The sequence below is a fragment of the Oncorhynchus gorbuscha genome, linkage group LG02, assembly GCF_021184085.1.
Source record: "Oncorhynchus gorbuscha isolate QuinsamMale2020 ecotype Even-year linkage group LG02, OgorEven_v1.0, whole genome shotgun sequence".
NCBI classification, from domain to species: domain Eukaryota; kingdom Metazoa; phylum Chordata; class Actinopteri; order Salmoniformes; family Salmonidae; genus Oncorhynchus; species Oncorhynchus gorbuscha.
In genome coordinates, this window is record NC_060174.1 from 73,842,343 (window position 1) to 73,857,596 (window position 15,254).

General features: G+C 43.7%; 1 protein-coding gene across 1 annotated transcript; it reads right to left on the reverse strand.

The window, feature by feature from the left end:
• Positions 1 to 1,978: 1,978 nt before the first annotated feature.
• Positions 1,979 to 14,660, reverse strand: pafah1b2 (platelet-activating factor acetylhydrolase 1b, catalytic subunit 2). The gene is made up of 6 exons (XM_046320988.1): positions 14,283 to 14,660; positions 13,655 to 13,736; positions 9,551 to 9,640; positions 6,816 to 6,932; positions 6,419 to 6,541; positions 1,979 to 3,881 (listed from the first exon to the last, which is right to left on the reverse strand). The coding sequence occupies exons 2-6, from the start codon at positions 13,733 to 13,735 to the stop codon at positions 3,603 to 3,605; spliced, it is 690 nt and encodes a 229-aa protein (XP_046176944.1). The 5' UTR covers position 13,736; positions 14,283 to 14,660; the 3' UTR covers positions 1,979 to 3,602.
• Between the last annotated feature and the right edge of the window lie 594 nt (positions 14,661 to 15,254).

Sequence of the window (15,254 nt, forward strand, 5' to 3'; positions counted from 1 at the left end):
GTGTTGAACTGTACATGGGTCTAAACCTGATGATGAAGTGGAAACATGGATATGTTTTCGTGGTATCACTGCTGTGTCATAGGCCTTGAATAAGGTTAAAGGCCTTATGCCTTTTAAGGGGTAAATACGTCATGTAAGATGTAAGGTCTCCCCTTCAGGAGACCTCTGTGTTTGTGTTAAAACCTGTTGAGTGTTGTGGCCTTCAGACACTATCAGAAGACGTCTAACATTCAGACTCCTCCTGTCTGGATCCCACCGTGGTTATCTGGTTTCCCGAGGACACAAAGCTGCCACAGACCTGATGAAACCAGCCACCCGTCAGAAGATGCTTACACTCGTTCACATCGTTATGACTCTATACTTGTGTTGAAAGGTCAAGTTTCGGTCAAACCCACTTCTGAGTTTTTACTTGCTGATAAGATGGTTCCTGCTGTTAGGGAGAGGTTAGATTTATTAAAATGTTGTTGCTAGGGAAGGTTACATAAAGGGGATTGGGGAGGCTACGTAAGGGGGATTGGGGAGGCTACGTAAGGGGGATTGGGGAGGCTACGTAAGGGGGATTGGGGAGGCTACTCAAGGGGGATTGGGGGGGATTGGGGAGGCTACGTAAGGGGGATTGGCTACGTAAGGGGGATTGGGGAGGCTACGTAAGAGGGATTGGGAGGCTACGTAAAGGTGATTGGGGAAGCTACGTAGGCTAGGGGGATTGGAGAGGCTACGTAAGGGGGATTGGGAGGCTACGTAAGGGGGCTATTGGGAGGCTACGTAAAGGGGATTGGGGAGGCTACGTAAGAGGGATTGGGGAGGCTACGTAAGGGGGATTGGGGGGATTGGGGAGGCTACGTGGGGGATTGGGGAGATTGGGGAGGCTACGTAAGGGGGATTGGGGAGGCTACGTAAGGGGGATTGGAGAGGCTACGTAAGGGGGATTGGAGAGGCTATGTAAGGGGGATTGGGGAGGCTACGTAAGGGGGATTGGGGAGGCTGTATGAGTTACAGGATGTCTTAAGACATTTTGCAGAACTTGGGGAGAACTATCACATACTTTTAAACTGTACTCTATAGTCTACAATTGTATTACTAAAAGGAATATTTTAATACTTCAACAGAGTCTGTTTGATAATATAGACCTGATCATGTTGAAGAAATTGACCAACCCAGACGCCCGGTCTTACCTCAGACTACTGTATGATGCTCCATGAACCGCATCTCATTAACCTTCCTCCCCTCTTCTTTCAGTGGTGAGGGGACAGAGGAGTGATAAGACTGACTTCCACATACCAGGTTAGCCATAGCAATTTATCAGTTACAGTAAAACAGAAATGGTGTCTTCCTAATGGTACTATTAAACTTCTAGTCAAAGTGAATCCTCGTTCTATTGCTGATGTCCATTAATGCACAACAATATAATAGTTTTGGCAACAAGCCATTTCATTTATTTCTTCAATTTGACTACCTTTATCCTCTCATTTTTACCATTTCTTTTGTGAGCCTTAAAAGTTCCATCATAAATTGTGCAAACCACCATCACACCATAGCAGCAGAAATATCAAACAGGTAACTCGGAATTGTCAGCCAGGGATAAGGGAGGGGGTTTATTCAAGAGTTCTTAAAACAGCAAGACAACCCTCTTCTCTCCCTCACAATATCACTGATAATTAACAGATTTATCTGCTTAACAGTTTTACCATAAACTGTGCAAGCGTTTGCTTGACGTTTCCTATCCAATAGCCTTGGAAAGGAAGTCATTTCTTGAGACAAGCCATCAGTGTCTGTCCCATTGACAGTAAGACGTCTGTCCCACTTGGAGTGCACGTAAAAGGGCTCCCTCTAGAGGTTAAATGAGACTCCTGCAAGTTAATTATGCAGTAACAATCACAGATACTAATCTGTTAATCACAAACCTTGATGATATAATACCTTTCCCCCACATTTACACCTTAAATACAACTGAAATGAAGCAACACCACAAATTATATACATCCATGGTCCTTTATTGGAATGCGCCGTCTTCTCAGCATGTGACAATAAGCCAGATATAGTGCAGTTTGCACCAAATACAGATGCTCACTAATGGTCATTCTCTTACAAACACTACCACATTCGCAACACAAGGCCATCTATCCAAGCTTCACACACACACACACATATATATATGTATTATATACAAATGGGCCATTTCTAAACAGTCATACAACCAATGCACAGACTCAAACATAAGTGACATACACACTTCTCACCTCCAGCTATGTTCAAGGTTTACTCACACACGCGTATACAGAATGTAGATCAACATAGCGCAAGAAGAATACGTATAGACGGTTATAACATGAGAGCAGTCGATGCTCAGCAAGAGGACCTCTAACCACTTCAGTTCAACTGCACCAGGAAACAAAACAGGGTTGAAAGGTCAAACACATGACATTCTCTATGTGACCTGTGGTTGGTTTTTAGTGTAGTAGACTAGTAAATTCAATCAATGTTGTGTGTCAATAGCTTTATCATGATGCTACTGTTTAAGTCGTCCTGCGACAATGTCATGTGTTAGGAGGCAGGTGGTAGTGTGTCCAGGGCTGGGTGGGGGTTCTGTATACTACACAACAAGACAAAATAAGGACAAAAATGAAGAGCGCCGAGAGTGAGCAGGAGAGAGAAAGTGCAAGGATTTTAGTTACAGTTTTTTCTATGTGTAAGAGAGGCAGTGTCTGACAGTGTGTGTATGGCAGAAGGCCATTACGGGAAGATAGCTTTGACTTCACTGCTGTGTGTGTGTGTGTGTGTGTGTGTGTGTGTGTGTGTGTGTGTGTGTGTGTGTGTGTGTGTGTGTGTGTGTGTGTGTGTGTGTGTGTGTGTGTGTGTGTGTGTGTGTGTGTCAAAGCAGAGAGGGGGAGGAGAGAATATATTTCGCAGTTGGTCCTCAGATGGTAATTTAGAGCTTTTAAAAAGTCTGTTGGGGCAAACGGAGCCAACTCAAACTGATTTCTGAGAGAGAACGCATCGGAGTGCTTATTACTGTGCAGCTAAGCTGTGACCGAGTAGGAAGCTACTTTACATTTCATATGGCAAAACTCAACATTTTACAGTCTACTACAGTGTGTGTTTTTTGGGGGGGGTCTATGCATGTGTGCCATTGGCAGGTGTACTTCAGAAATGTCCCATCTCTCTCTCCATCCTCCCACTATCAGATCTCTCTGACCGCAAGTGGTACTGTTGCTGCTACAGCATGTATGTATATCTCTCTGGAAGTTGTTGACTCTCTCCACACAGTCACCCCGCACACATGCACATGATCCCCATGCACTCTCCCTCCTGCAGTTTCAGTTCCACTCACATGAGTGCCCATTCTCTCTGCTTGGCCCAGCCCCCTCATGTGAATGACATATCTTGATCTGACCCCTTCCCCAGACAGGAGCATGCCTCACCCCTGACTATCCCCCCCCTCCCCTGTTCCCAGTAGAGACTCCAGGTAGAAGTCGCCCCTAACCACAGATCTAGGACCAGACCCTGGAATAGTGGTTTGGGGAAACTTCCAGCTACTCCCCAACAGGAGGAGGGAGTCAGTGAAGCATGTCCCTGGCTGTGTGGACCCTGGGGTGTGGCCCTCAGACCAGCGAGGCCCTCTTCTCTTCAGGCGTCTCATCCAGTATCTGCAGCAGTAGGTCACTGAGGGGCTTGGCGATGGCCCGGTAGCCCGCCGCCGTCAGGTGCAGGAAATCAAACATGTCCCGTGTGGAGATGGTTCCGTCAGAGTGGACAAAGCCAGCCCCCACGTCCAGGAACTGGGCCTGGCCCAGCCGCGGCAGCCAGGAGCGCAGGAAGCCATTCACCGCTGCGTTCTTCTCCCGCAGTGGGTTGGGCCCGTCACCCCGTGCCAACAGACCCTGAGATTTACAGGCAGAAGAGGTTAGTTACTAAAAGGACAAACATCTGTAAATGCATAGATCCTAAATCAGGGTTGGGCACAATTCAGAATCAGTTTGCACTATTCTGTGAAGGGAATAATACACAGTGTTGTACGAGATTTTCAGTTTCTTGGCAATTTCTCTCATGGAATAGCCTTCATTTCTCAGAAGAAGAATAGACTGACGAGTAGCAGAAGAAAGTTCTTTGTTTTTGGCTATTTTGAGCCTGTAATCGAACCCACAAATGCTGATAGCCCAGATACTCAACTAGTCTAAAGGCCAATTTTATTGCTTCTTTAAAATCAGGACAACAGTTTTCAGCTGTGCTAACATACTTTCAAAAGGGTTTTCTAATGATCAATTAGCCTTTTAAAATTATAAACTTGGATTAGCTAACACAACTTGACATTGAAACACAGGAGTGATGGTTGCTGATAATGGGCCTCTGTACATCTATGTAGATATTCCATTAAATCTTTACAACAGTAACAATGTCTACACTGTATTTCAATGTCCATTTTTTTGTGCTTTTCCTGCAAAAACAAGGACATTTCTAAGTGACACCAAACTTTTGAACGGTAGTGGATATATTTTGTTTTCCTTGATCATTCATTTTAAGAGTTTGTCCTGAAAATCTGTTTCAACAATATTTTATATGCATTTATATAACATGTTTGATGTTATTTCATTAAGTTCAAACTCAAATTGCATATCTGTATCCTGTTTCCTGCTTCGATTCAACTCTAGTAAACATTTAAAATATATGAAGCATCCTCAATTAATTTCTGAATTGAGCCCAAGCCTGATTCTAATATACAGTGGGGCGAACAAGTATTTGATAACCTGCAAAATTGGCAGTGTTTCCCACTTACAAAGCATGTAGAGGTCTGTAATTTTTATCATAGGTACAACTTCAACTGTGAGAGACAGAATCTAAAACAAAAATCCAGAAAAATCACATTGTATGATTTTTAAGTAATTAATTTGCATTTTATTGCATGACATATATTACCAACCAGTAATAATTCCGGCTCTCACAGACCTGTTAGTTTTTCTTTAAGAAGGCCTCCTGTTCTCCACTCATTACCTGTATTAACTGCACCTGTTTGAACTCGTTACCTGTATAAAAGACACCGGTCCACACACTCAATCAAAGAGAATCCAACCTCTCCACAATGGCCAAGACCAGAGCGCTGTGTAAGGACATCAGGGATACAATTGTAGACCTGCACAAGGCTGGGATGCGCTGCAGCTTAGTGAGAAGGCAACAACTGTTGGCGCAATTATTAGAAAATGGAAGAAGTTCAAGATGATGGTCAATCACCCTCGGTCTGCTCCATGCAAGATCTCACCTCGTGGGGCATCAATGATCATGAGGAAGGTGAGGGATCAGCACAGAACTACATGGCAGGACCTGGTCACTGACTTGAAGAGAGCTGGGACCACAGTCTCAAAGAAAACCATTAGTAACACACTACGCCATCATGGATTAAAATCCTGTAGCGCACGCAAGGTCCCCCTGCTCAAGCCAGCGCATGTCCAGGCCCGTCTGAAGTTTGCCAATGACCATCTGGATGATCCAGAGGAGGAATGGGAGAAGGTCATGTGGTCTGATGAGACAAAAATAGAGATTTTTGGTCTAAACTCCACTCGCCGTGTTTGGAGGAAGAAGAAGGATGAGTACAACCCCAAGAATACCATCCCAAAGGTGAAGCATGGAGGTGGAAACATCATTCTTTGGGGATGCTTTTCTGCAAAGGGGACAGGACGACTGCACCGTATTGAGGGGAGGATGGATGGGGCCATGTATCGCGAGATCTAGGCCAACAACCTCCTTCCCTCAGTAAGAGCATAGAAGATGGGTCGTGGCTGGATCTTCCAGCATGACAACGACCCGAAACACACAGCCAGGGCAACTAAGGAGTAGCTCCGTAAGAAGCATCTCAAGGTCCTGGATTGGCCTAGCCAGTCTCCAGACCTGAACCCAATAGAACATCTTTGGAGGGAGCTGAAAGTCTGTATTGTCCAGCGACAGCACCGAAACCTGAATGATCTGGAGAAGGTCTGTATGGAGGAGTGGGCCAAAATCCCTGCTGCAGTGTGTGCAAACCTGGTCAAGAACTACAGGAAACGTATGATCTCTGTAATTGCAAACAAAGGTTTCTGTACCAAATATTAAGTTCTGCTTTTCTGATGTATCAAATACTTATGTCATGCAATAAAATGCAAATGAATTACTTACAAATCATACAATGTGGATTTTTGTTTTAGATTCCGTCTCTCACAGTTGAAGTGTACCTATGATAAAAAATTACAGACCTCTACATGCTTTGTAAGTAGGAAACCCTGCAAGATCGGCAGTGTATCAAATACTTGTTCTCCCCACTACACATGCTCATATAGTATTGACACTGAGGTGATAATGCAAACTTTCTGAATGCAAACACTACATGAGATTGAAATGTTATACTCCAGATACACTGTAGACAAAACAAAAAATGAAAACCTTCACTTACCAGAACAACAACCTTAGTCTTTGGAAGACGGGAGGTGAGCAGCTGTGCAATTGCAAGGATTCCCCCTGCAACTTGCTCAGATGAGTGCTCGTGATTGTTGGTTCCTACCCACACCACCGTCACCTGGAGGGGACCAATGAGGTATTGATTAGGTGTTCTGATCTGGATGAAATGCATTACAGGAACAAAACTGTCCCCCTGTGCTGTGCCCTTTTCCCTCTCAGGGCCTGTGCTGTGCCCTTTTCCCTCTCAGGGCCTGTGCTGTGCCCTTTTCCCTCTCAGGGCCTGTGCTGTGCCCTTTTCCCTCTCAGGGCCTGTGCTGTGCCCTTTTCCCTCTCAGGGCCTGTGCTGTGCCCTTTTCCCTCTCAGGGCCTGTGCTGGCCCAGTTGAATCTCACCTTGGGCCTGATGTTGTCCAGTTCTCCATTCTGCAGCCTCCACAGCACATTACAGGTGGTGTCTCCCCCGATTCCAAAGTTGAGCGCGTGCAGTGGAGAGAAAAGCTCCCGCCAGATCTGTGGACACACACAGGGTTTTTTATTCTGGAACAAAAAGGAGCTTAGGTGGTGGGTGTGGCTATAGGCTTGGTCAGCCAGTCTGAATTTTAGAGAACATTTTAGAAGCCCCCATCCTGGCAGTGTAGGATAAATGTTTGCAGTTTTAAAAGTGAATTTCTCGCAATTCTACACATTTTGCCATAGAGCTCACATTTGACCTTATTCTTCCCAATTTGATGGCATCCAAATTGGTAGTTAGTCTTGTCTCATCGCAGCAACTCCTGAACGGACTCCGGAGAGGCGAAAGTCGAGAGTCCTCTGAAACACGACTCAACCAAGCCGCACTGCTTCTTGACACAATGCCCGCTTAACCAGGAAGCCAGTCGCACCAATGTGTCAGAGGAAACACTGTACACCTGGCAACCGTGTCAGCGTGCATGCGCCCAGCCCGCCACAGGAGTCGCTAGAGCGCGATGGGACAAGGACATCCCTGCCGGACAAACCCTCCCCTAACCCGGACGACCCTGGGCCAATTGTGAGCCGCCTCATGGGTCTCCCGGTCGTGGCCGGCTGCGACAGAGCCTGGCCTTGAACCAGGATCTCTAGTGGCACAACTAGCACTGCGATGCACGACTCGACCACTGCACCACTCTGGAGGCCCCAAAATGTTGCAGTTTTGCTATGTCTATGGTGTTCTTTTTGCTAAAACATAAAATCAATACTGCTAAATTCAATATTTTGAGAATGTTCAATTCTCCCCGTCTAGCTTTTATGGTGATTGTTAGTTTTCAAAAGACTATTAAAAAAATAGGTCCATTATTTCTACATGCCTGATCTGTTTCTAGTCATTTGAGTTGATTGTACATTACAATTTCATATAATTATAATCTTCCTAGTATGAATAAATTGTTTTCATATATCCTTAAAGACTGAATGTAGTGTTAGGTTTAAGCCCTTTGTGTATGAGAGGTGTAATTATTTAAACGAACTTCAGAAATGTGTATTCCCAATAGCTCAAGGCTTCTCCGGACTGATGCGGTCCTGTGATATGCACAGTGGAGCATGGAGAACTCCTGGGTCATGGAAAAGTACATCTTTGTGGGGGGTTGATGCCTGATTCAAGGGTTTTTCTTTATATTTTCTACATTGTAGAATAATAGTGAAGTCATCAAAACTATGAACTAACACATGTAATTACGTTGTAATAAAAAATAAAAACTTTTAAGTGTTGAACAAATCCAAATATATTTTAGATTCTTCAAAGTAGCCACCCTTTGCATTTATGACAGCTTTGCACACTCCTGGCATTTTCTCAACCAGCTTCACATGGAATGCTTTTCCAACAGTCGGAAATATACTCAGCACTTATTCCAAACCATCTCAATTGGGTTATGGTCAGGTCATCCGATGCTGCCCTCCATTATTTTCCTTCTAGGTCAAATAGCCTGTACACAGCCTAGAGGTGTGTTGAGTCATTCTCCTGTGGGAAAACAAATTATAGTCCCAGTAAGTGAAAACCAGATGGGATGGCGTATCGCTGCAGAATGCTGTTGTAGCCATGCTGGTTAAGTGTGTCTTGAATTCTAAATAAATCACTAGTGTCACCAGTAGAGCAACATCACACCTCCTCCTCCATGCTTCACGATGGGAACCACACGTGTGGAGATCATCCGTTCACCTAATCTGCATCTCACAAAGACACGGCAGTTGGAACTAAAAACCTAAAATTTGGACTCAACAGAACAAAGGACAGTTTCCCACCGGTCTAATGTCCATTGCTCGTGTTTCTTGACCCAAGCAAGTATCTTCTTATTGGTGTCCTTTAGTCGTGATTTATTTGCAGCAATTCGACCATCAAGGCCTGATTCATGCAGTCTCCTTTGAATAGTTGATGTTTAGATGTGTCGGTTACTTCAACTCTGAAGCATTTATTTGGGCTGCAATCCAAGGTGTAGTTAACTCTAATGAACTTATCCTCTGCAGCAGAGGTAACTTTGGGTGTTCCTTTCCTGTGGCGGTCCTCATGAGAGCCAGTTTCATTATATCGCTTGATGGCTTTTGTGACTGCACTTGAAGAATCTTGAAATGTTCCAGATTATCACCATAATATGGACTTGGTCTTTTACCAAATAAGGCTAACTTGTCACAACACAACTGATTGTCTCAAATGCATTAAGGAAAGAAATTCCACAAATTAACAAGGCAGACCAGTGAATTTAAATGTATTCCAGGTGACTACCTAATGAAGCTGGTTGAGAGAATACCAAGAGTGTGCAAAGCTCTCAAGGCAAAGGGTGGCTACTTTGAAAAATCTCAAATATATATATTTTTGATTTGTTTAACACTTTTGGTTACTACATGATTCCATGTGTTATTTCATAGATTTTACGTCTTCACTAATATTCTACAATGTAGAAAATAGTAAAAAATAAAGGAAAACCCTTGAATGAGTAAGTGTCCAAACTTTGACTGGTACTGTTTTTGTTTATTTTAACAATGTTTGGACTTAGTTGTTGTTATGAAAAACACCAGGGTCATAGCACAAAGAAAAACTAACACATGCACTGAGGTCAACACACACAGGATTCTAAGTGACATAACACAGTATGTATACACAGGCAGCTGTCCTCCCTCACCTCGTACTGCTGCATTAGCTGCACCATGGAGTCTCCTATAAACAGCACCTCCGGCTCCGCGTCCTTACACTCCTGAACAAACCGTGTGTGCTGCACAAACACATGTCATCATCACCAGGCAGACACTATTACACAACAAGATAATGTTACACAATGGTGGAGATAGAGATGAACATAGGAGGGTCATGACTCTTGTTTCAGCCATGTTAGGTATCCTCTATGCTCGGGATCATCAAGTAGATTCAGCCATGTTAGGTATCCTCTATGCTATGGATCATCAAGTAGATTCAGCCATGTTAGGTATCCTCTATGCTATGGATCATCAAGTAGATTCAGCCATGTTAGGTATCCTCTATGCTAGGGATCATCAAGTAGATTCAGCCATGTTAGGTATCCTCTATGCTAGGGATCATCAAGTAGATTCAGCCATGTTAGGTATCCTCTATGCTAGGGATCATCAAGTAGATTCAGCCATGTTAGGTATCCTCTATGCTATGGATCATCAAGTAGATTCAGCCATGTTAGGTATCCTCTATGCTATGGATCATCAAGTAGATTCAGCCATGTTAGGTTTCCTCTATACTAGGGATCATCAAGTAGATTCAGCCATGTTAGGTATAATATAATAATAATATATGCCATTTAGCAGACGCTTTTATCCAAAGCGACTTACAGTCATGTGTGCATACATTCTACGTATGGGTGGTCCCGGGGATCGAACCCACTACCCTGGCGTTACAAGCGCCATGCTCTACCAACTGAGCTACAGAAGGACCATGCTAGGGATCATCAAGTAGATTCAGCTGTAGGGAAAAACATTATTTTGAGGGGATGGTCAGAGGGCCGGACCGACTGCAAGAGGCCCAAACAGATATAATTCAAACATTGAATTCAAACATTCATTCCATTGTTGTATATGATCACATACAGTATCTATTATGCGTGGGAATAATTTGGAACAGATTTACAAAATGTTTATCTCTTGGAGTTGATTTGCTGGTATTTTTAGTCTTATGCCCAACAATAATAATACAAATTAGGGAAGCACAATATAAATTGGTTAACATATCGGAATGGGCTGATATTAGCTAAAACTGCCAACATTGAGCAGTCATTTGAAAGAGTAAGACAATTTCAGCGAGCCAACTCAAAGGCATAATCCATTAAAGCCAAGATAATGGAATTCATTCTCATTGACAATCAACCGTTCTCTGATAGTCAAAAACTCCATTTAAACGTGAAACAATTCTCAATTGCGGTAATTCTAGAAACATAAATCTCTCTACTTTCATATCAAATCAAAATAATTTCCCCTCCCACTGTGTACCTTCCATCTCACACAGACACCAAGCCCCTCCCACTGTGTCCCTTCCATCTCATACAGACACCAAGCCCCTCCCACTGTGTCCCTTCCATCTCACACAGACACCAAGCCCCTCCAACAGACACCAAGCCCCTTCCACTGTGTACCTTCCATCTCACACAGACACCAAGCCCCTCCAACAGACACCAAGCCCCTCCCACTGTGTACCTTCCATCTCAGACACCAAGCCCCTCCCACTGTGTACCTTCCATCTCAGACACCAAGCCCCTCCCACTGTGTACCTTCCATCTCACACAGACACCAAGCCCCTCCCACTGTGTACCTTCCATCTCACACAGACACCAAGCCCCTCCAACAGACACTAAGCCCCTTCCACTGTGTACCTTCCATCTCAGACACCAAGCCCCTCCCACTGTGTCCCTTCCATCTCACACAGACACCAAGCCCCTTCCACTGTGTTACCTTCCATCTCAGACACCAAGCCCCTCCCATTGTGTACCTTCCATCTCACACAGACACCAAGCCCCTCCAACAGACACCAAGCCCCTCCCACTGTGTCCCTTCCATCTCACACAAACACCAAGCCCCTCCTACTGTGTACCTTCCATCTCACACAGACACCAAGCCCCTCCCACTGTGTCCCTTCCATCTCACACAAACACCAAGCCCCTCCTACTGTGTACCTTCCATCTCACACAGACACCAAGCCCCTCCCACTCACAACAATGAAAGATAACTTACTCTTCTCTGACAACAAGCAGTTTAAACTCAATATTTGCATTTGAGGATTGGTCCAACAGAATGGGTCATATGGACACCGAAACACTTAGACATGATTTTACTGTAATAAAGGAGAACTAAACCGTTCTAACGATACCCAAAATACAGAACACAGCAGACCCTACCAAAATGAGTATAATTGTGGAAAATGAATGGTCAGTTTCTGTTGCACGTGGCATTGCGGTACCACTAGCAGAACGTTAGACGTAAGTGCTAGCTGTCTAGTCTGATTTAGAACTGGGCAATGAGCATAAAGACTCATTTATATCAGGAATTGGCAACTCGTTCTCATTCTGAGACCTGGGCATCTTCTTATCCGGGTAGCCCATTTGACTTCAACATCTGTGGACAGGCTAGCATGCCGTTCATTTGGAGACGGACAGGAAGGTGTATACATAACAGTTCAACTGTTTTGCCTCGTTAGCAAGCAAATAGATCCAAGTTGGCTAGACTTTAAATACACTGAACAAAAATATAAAACACAACATGTAGTGTTGGTCCCATGTTTCATGAGCTGAAATTTAAAAAAAGAGCCCAAACATATGGCAGTACCTTCAACCAGCCTCACAACTGCAGACCACATGTATGGTGCCGTGTGGGTAAATGGTTTGCTGACGTCGACTTTGTGAACAGAGTGCCACATGGTGGCGGTGGGGTTATGGTATGGGCAGGCATAAGCTATGAACAATGAACACAATAGCGTTGTATCAATGGCAATTTGAATGCACAGAGATACCGTGATGATATCCTGATGCACATTGTCATGCCATTCAATTCTGGAAGCTGAAAATGTAGCAATTCTTTAAAGGCCTGCATACTCACCAGACATGCCACACATTGAACATGTTTGAGATTCTCGGGATGGACGTATACGACAGTGTGTCCCGCCAATATTCAGCAACTTCGCACAGCCATTGAAGAGGAGTGGGACAACATTCCACAGGCCACAATGAACAGCCTGACCCTAACCCTGTAACCCTCAACTCTATGTGAGATGGGTCTCACTGCATGAGGCTAATGGTGGTCACACCAGATACTGACTGGTTCTGATCCACACCTCTACCTTTTAAGGTATTCTATCTGTGTCCAACAGATGCATATCTGTATTCCCAGTTATGTGAAATCTGTAGATTAGGGCCTAATGAATTTATTTCATTTGACTGATTGCCTTATATGAACTGTAACTCAGTAAAATCTTTGAAATTGTTGAATTTATATTTGTGTTAAGTATTGTTAGTGGATGTGCATAGCTCTGGTTAAATGTGTAAAAAAAAAAATTTTATAGACTTGAAAGCCTGGTTAAACAAATTATTACATCATTAGCAAGTCTTATTGTTGTGGAAGGCTTATATTTAGCCTATATATAATTTTACAAGCACATAATTCATTAGATTATTCCTGACTGTTTGAAATTAACTGTGCAACAAAGCTTATTAGAAAAAAACGAGATACTGCATCTCATGAAATCGGCCATATATATATATATATATATATATATATATATATATTTTTTTTTTTTTTTTAAGTTGAAATATTCCCCAGCATTATGGCCATATCCCCCAGCATTATGGCCATATCCCCCAGCATTATGGCCATATCCCCCAGCATTATGGCCATATTCCCCAGCATTATGTTTGCGGCATCCGTCTTCTGGTTTACACACAGGTGTTCGAGACGCAGATAGAAAATTAGCACAATAGTCCACCCAGTCTTCCGTAATCTAGCACAGCAACATGGAAATATGGCCATGTGTGAACAATAACCCTATAAAAAAGGTGTGTATCAATTTAACCTTCTGTTTTTTTTTATTATTTCTTGGGGATATGAAAGATACGGTCCTTATATTTCCAAAACCATACCGCAAGCGATGTGTTAATGTTCAGACCAAGCGTAGGGCTCTTTAAAAAACTCCCCCGTACAGAAGAGGCCTTCGTCCAATAACTCTTATGTGTAATAGAACTAAGAATCCAAATCCAAGGCTAGCAGTAAGGTAGACTAACCTGGGACATCCAGCGGTCGTCTCCCTGTACGTCCTCTACTGCCTGGGCCACTGCTGCAGGGTTAATCTCATCACCACTCATCCTATCAGAGACACAGAGGAGGAGTTAAATCACACACACACAATTAAAATAATAGCCATGTCCTGTAATATGCCCTGAAGAATAATGTCATCTGGTAGGTTATTGTCAGACAGTTGATGAGGCTAGCGACTGGCTTTCAGTCCCCCTGATGTGCACAGAGCGAGTGCTGATGGAGGTGGAGATGACAGCGCCTGCTCACTAGGGAGGCCCCACACAGACAGGCAGGCCAGGATGCGAGTATGTAATGACAACAACTTATATGAAGCCAAAGGGCTGGAATTGAGCACAACAATATGACTCGACTACTGATAATAACTTCACAATCATGAGTTGTTGCTAAGTGCTAGCAATTCAGAAAGCTTAAATTGAGTTTGAATTATGAAATCGTGGCATATGCGCTTCATTTTCACGGCCCAAGCCAGACGACCAAGTAAGCAACCAGTAATCACTGCGGACTGTCGCTGTTCTCTCTCCCGAGCAACACAAGGCACGCCCATCGGACAAGGGTCAGTCAATCCGTGAAACCGACAGTACCCTACCCACTTACCTGGAGGTGTCTGATGATGGTTAATTGTTGCCAATATAACCAGAATATTCCCTCGCGCACGGAGGCTGCACGGCTCCGATGTGCGTGTGAGACCAATGATGGCTTGCTAACGTAGTGCTTCGGTGCGGATGCTGCGGTCGGGGCGGGCGCTAGTTAGCTACTAGCTGGCTAGCAACTCACCCGGACACAATCAACTCCTTGTTTTCAGTCAATAAACTACGATATAGCTTATATGTTGTTCTAACTTTAACAACCATCTGCAAAATAAATGTGAAATGTATGGGTCGAGTCAACCCAACCTCCCACTCTTCAGCATGCAACGTTTCCTCTCCCCTCCCTCCTTTTTCTCTCTCCAGTCTCAATGGTCCACTTCCGCTTTGGAATTGCCCATCGACAAAAGTCTTCTTCTTTGGTATAATGGCGTTTGCAACAATTATATGTGCATTCCACCACCTACTGTACAGGTGGATAATAAGGATACCATTTTAAAAATAATAATAATAATAATATATATATATATATTAAACAATCCATACTATCAGCAACGAAATGTTAATTATACTAAATCAGCCTACTTTTCTGTTTTAAATCAGGTCCCTACAAGGATCCTGTGATGGCAGGACATTTCCTGGCGACAAAAGTCAGTGTTAAATGCTCTACAGCAAAGCTTTCTTAGTGTCCAACAAGCTTTCTCTACCCTTAACCTTGTTCTGAACACCTCCAAAACAAAGGTCACGTGGTTTGGTAAGAAGAATGCCCCTCTCCCACAAGTTTGATTACTACCTCTGAGGGTTTGAGATGAGTCGTGTATCTCCCATTGAAGCATTTTCCACCTCTTGGCTTTCATTTAATACTAGGTAGGTATCACATTTAAAAGCATTATCTATTGACGTGATTTCCGATCATTATTATATCAGTATCTTTATTTAGTGGGTTGGAATGTAAATTATAGCTTGAAGATGATTTTCAGGT

What these genes read in the sequence shown, in the direction of transcription:
- pafah1b2 (XM_046320988.1), bottom strand. Translation starts at nt 13,735, where the DNA reads ATGAGTGGTGATGAGATTAACCCTGCAGCAGTGGCCCAGGCAGTAGAG. An exon ending in AGCTAATGCAGCAGTACGAG is followed by an intron (nt 6,933 to 9,550) that starts GTGAGGGAGGAC and finishes GTGTGTCCACAG; the next exon opens with ATCTGGCGGGAGCTTTTCTC. An exon ending in AGACTAAGGTTGTTGTTCTG is followed by an intron (nt 3,882 to 6,418) that starts GTAAGTGAAGGT and finishes TGTAAATCTCAG; the next exon opens with GGTCTGTTGGCACGGGGTGA.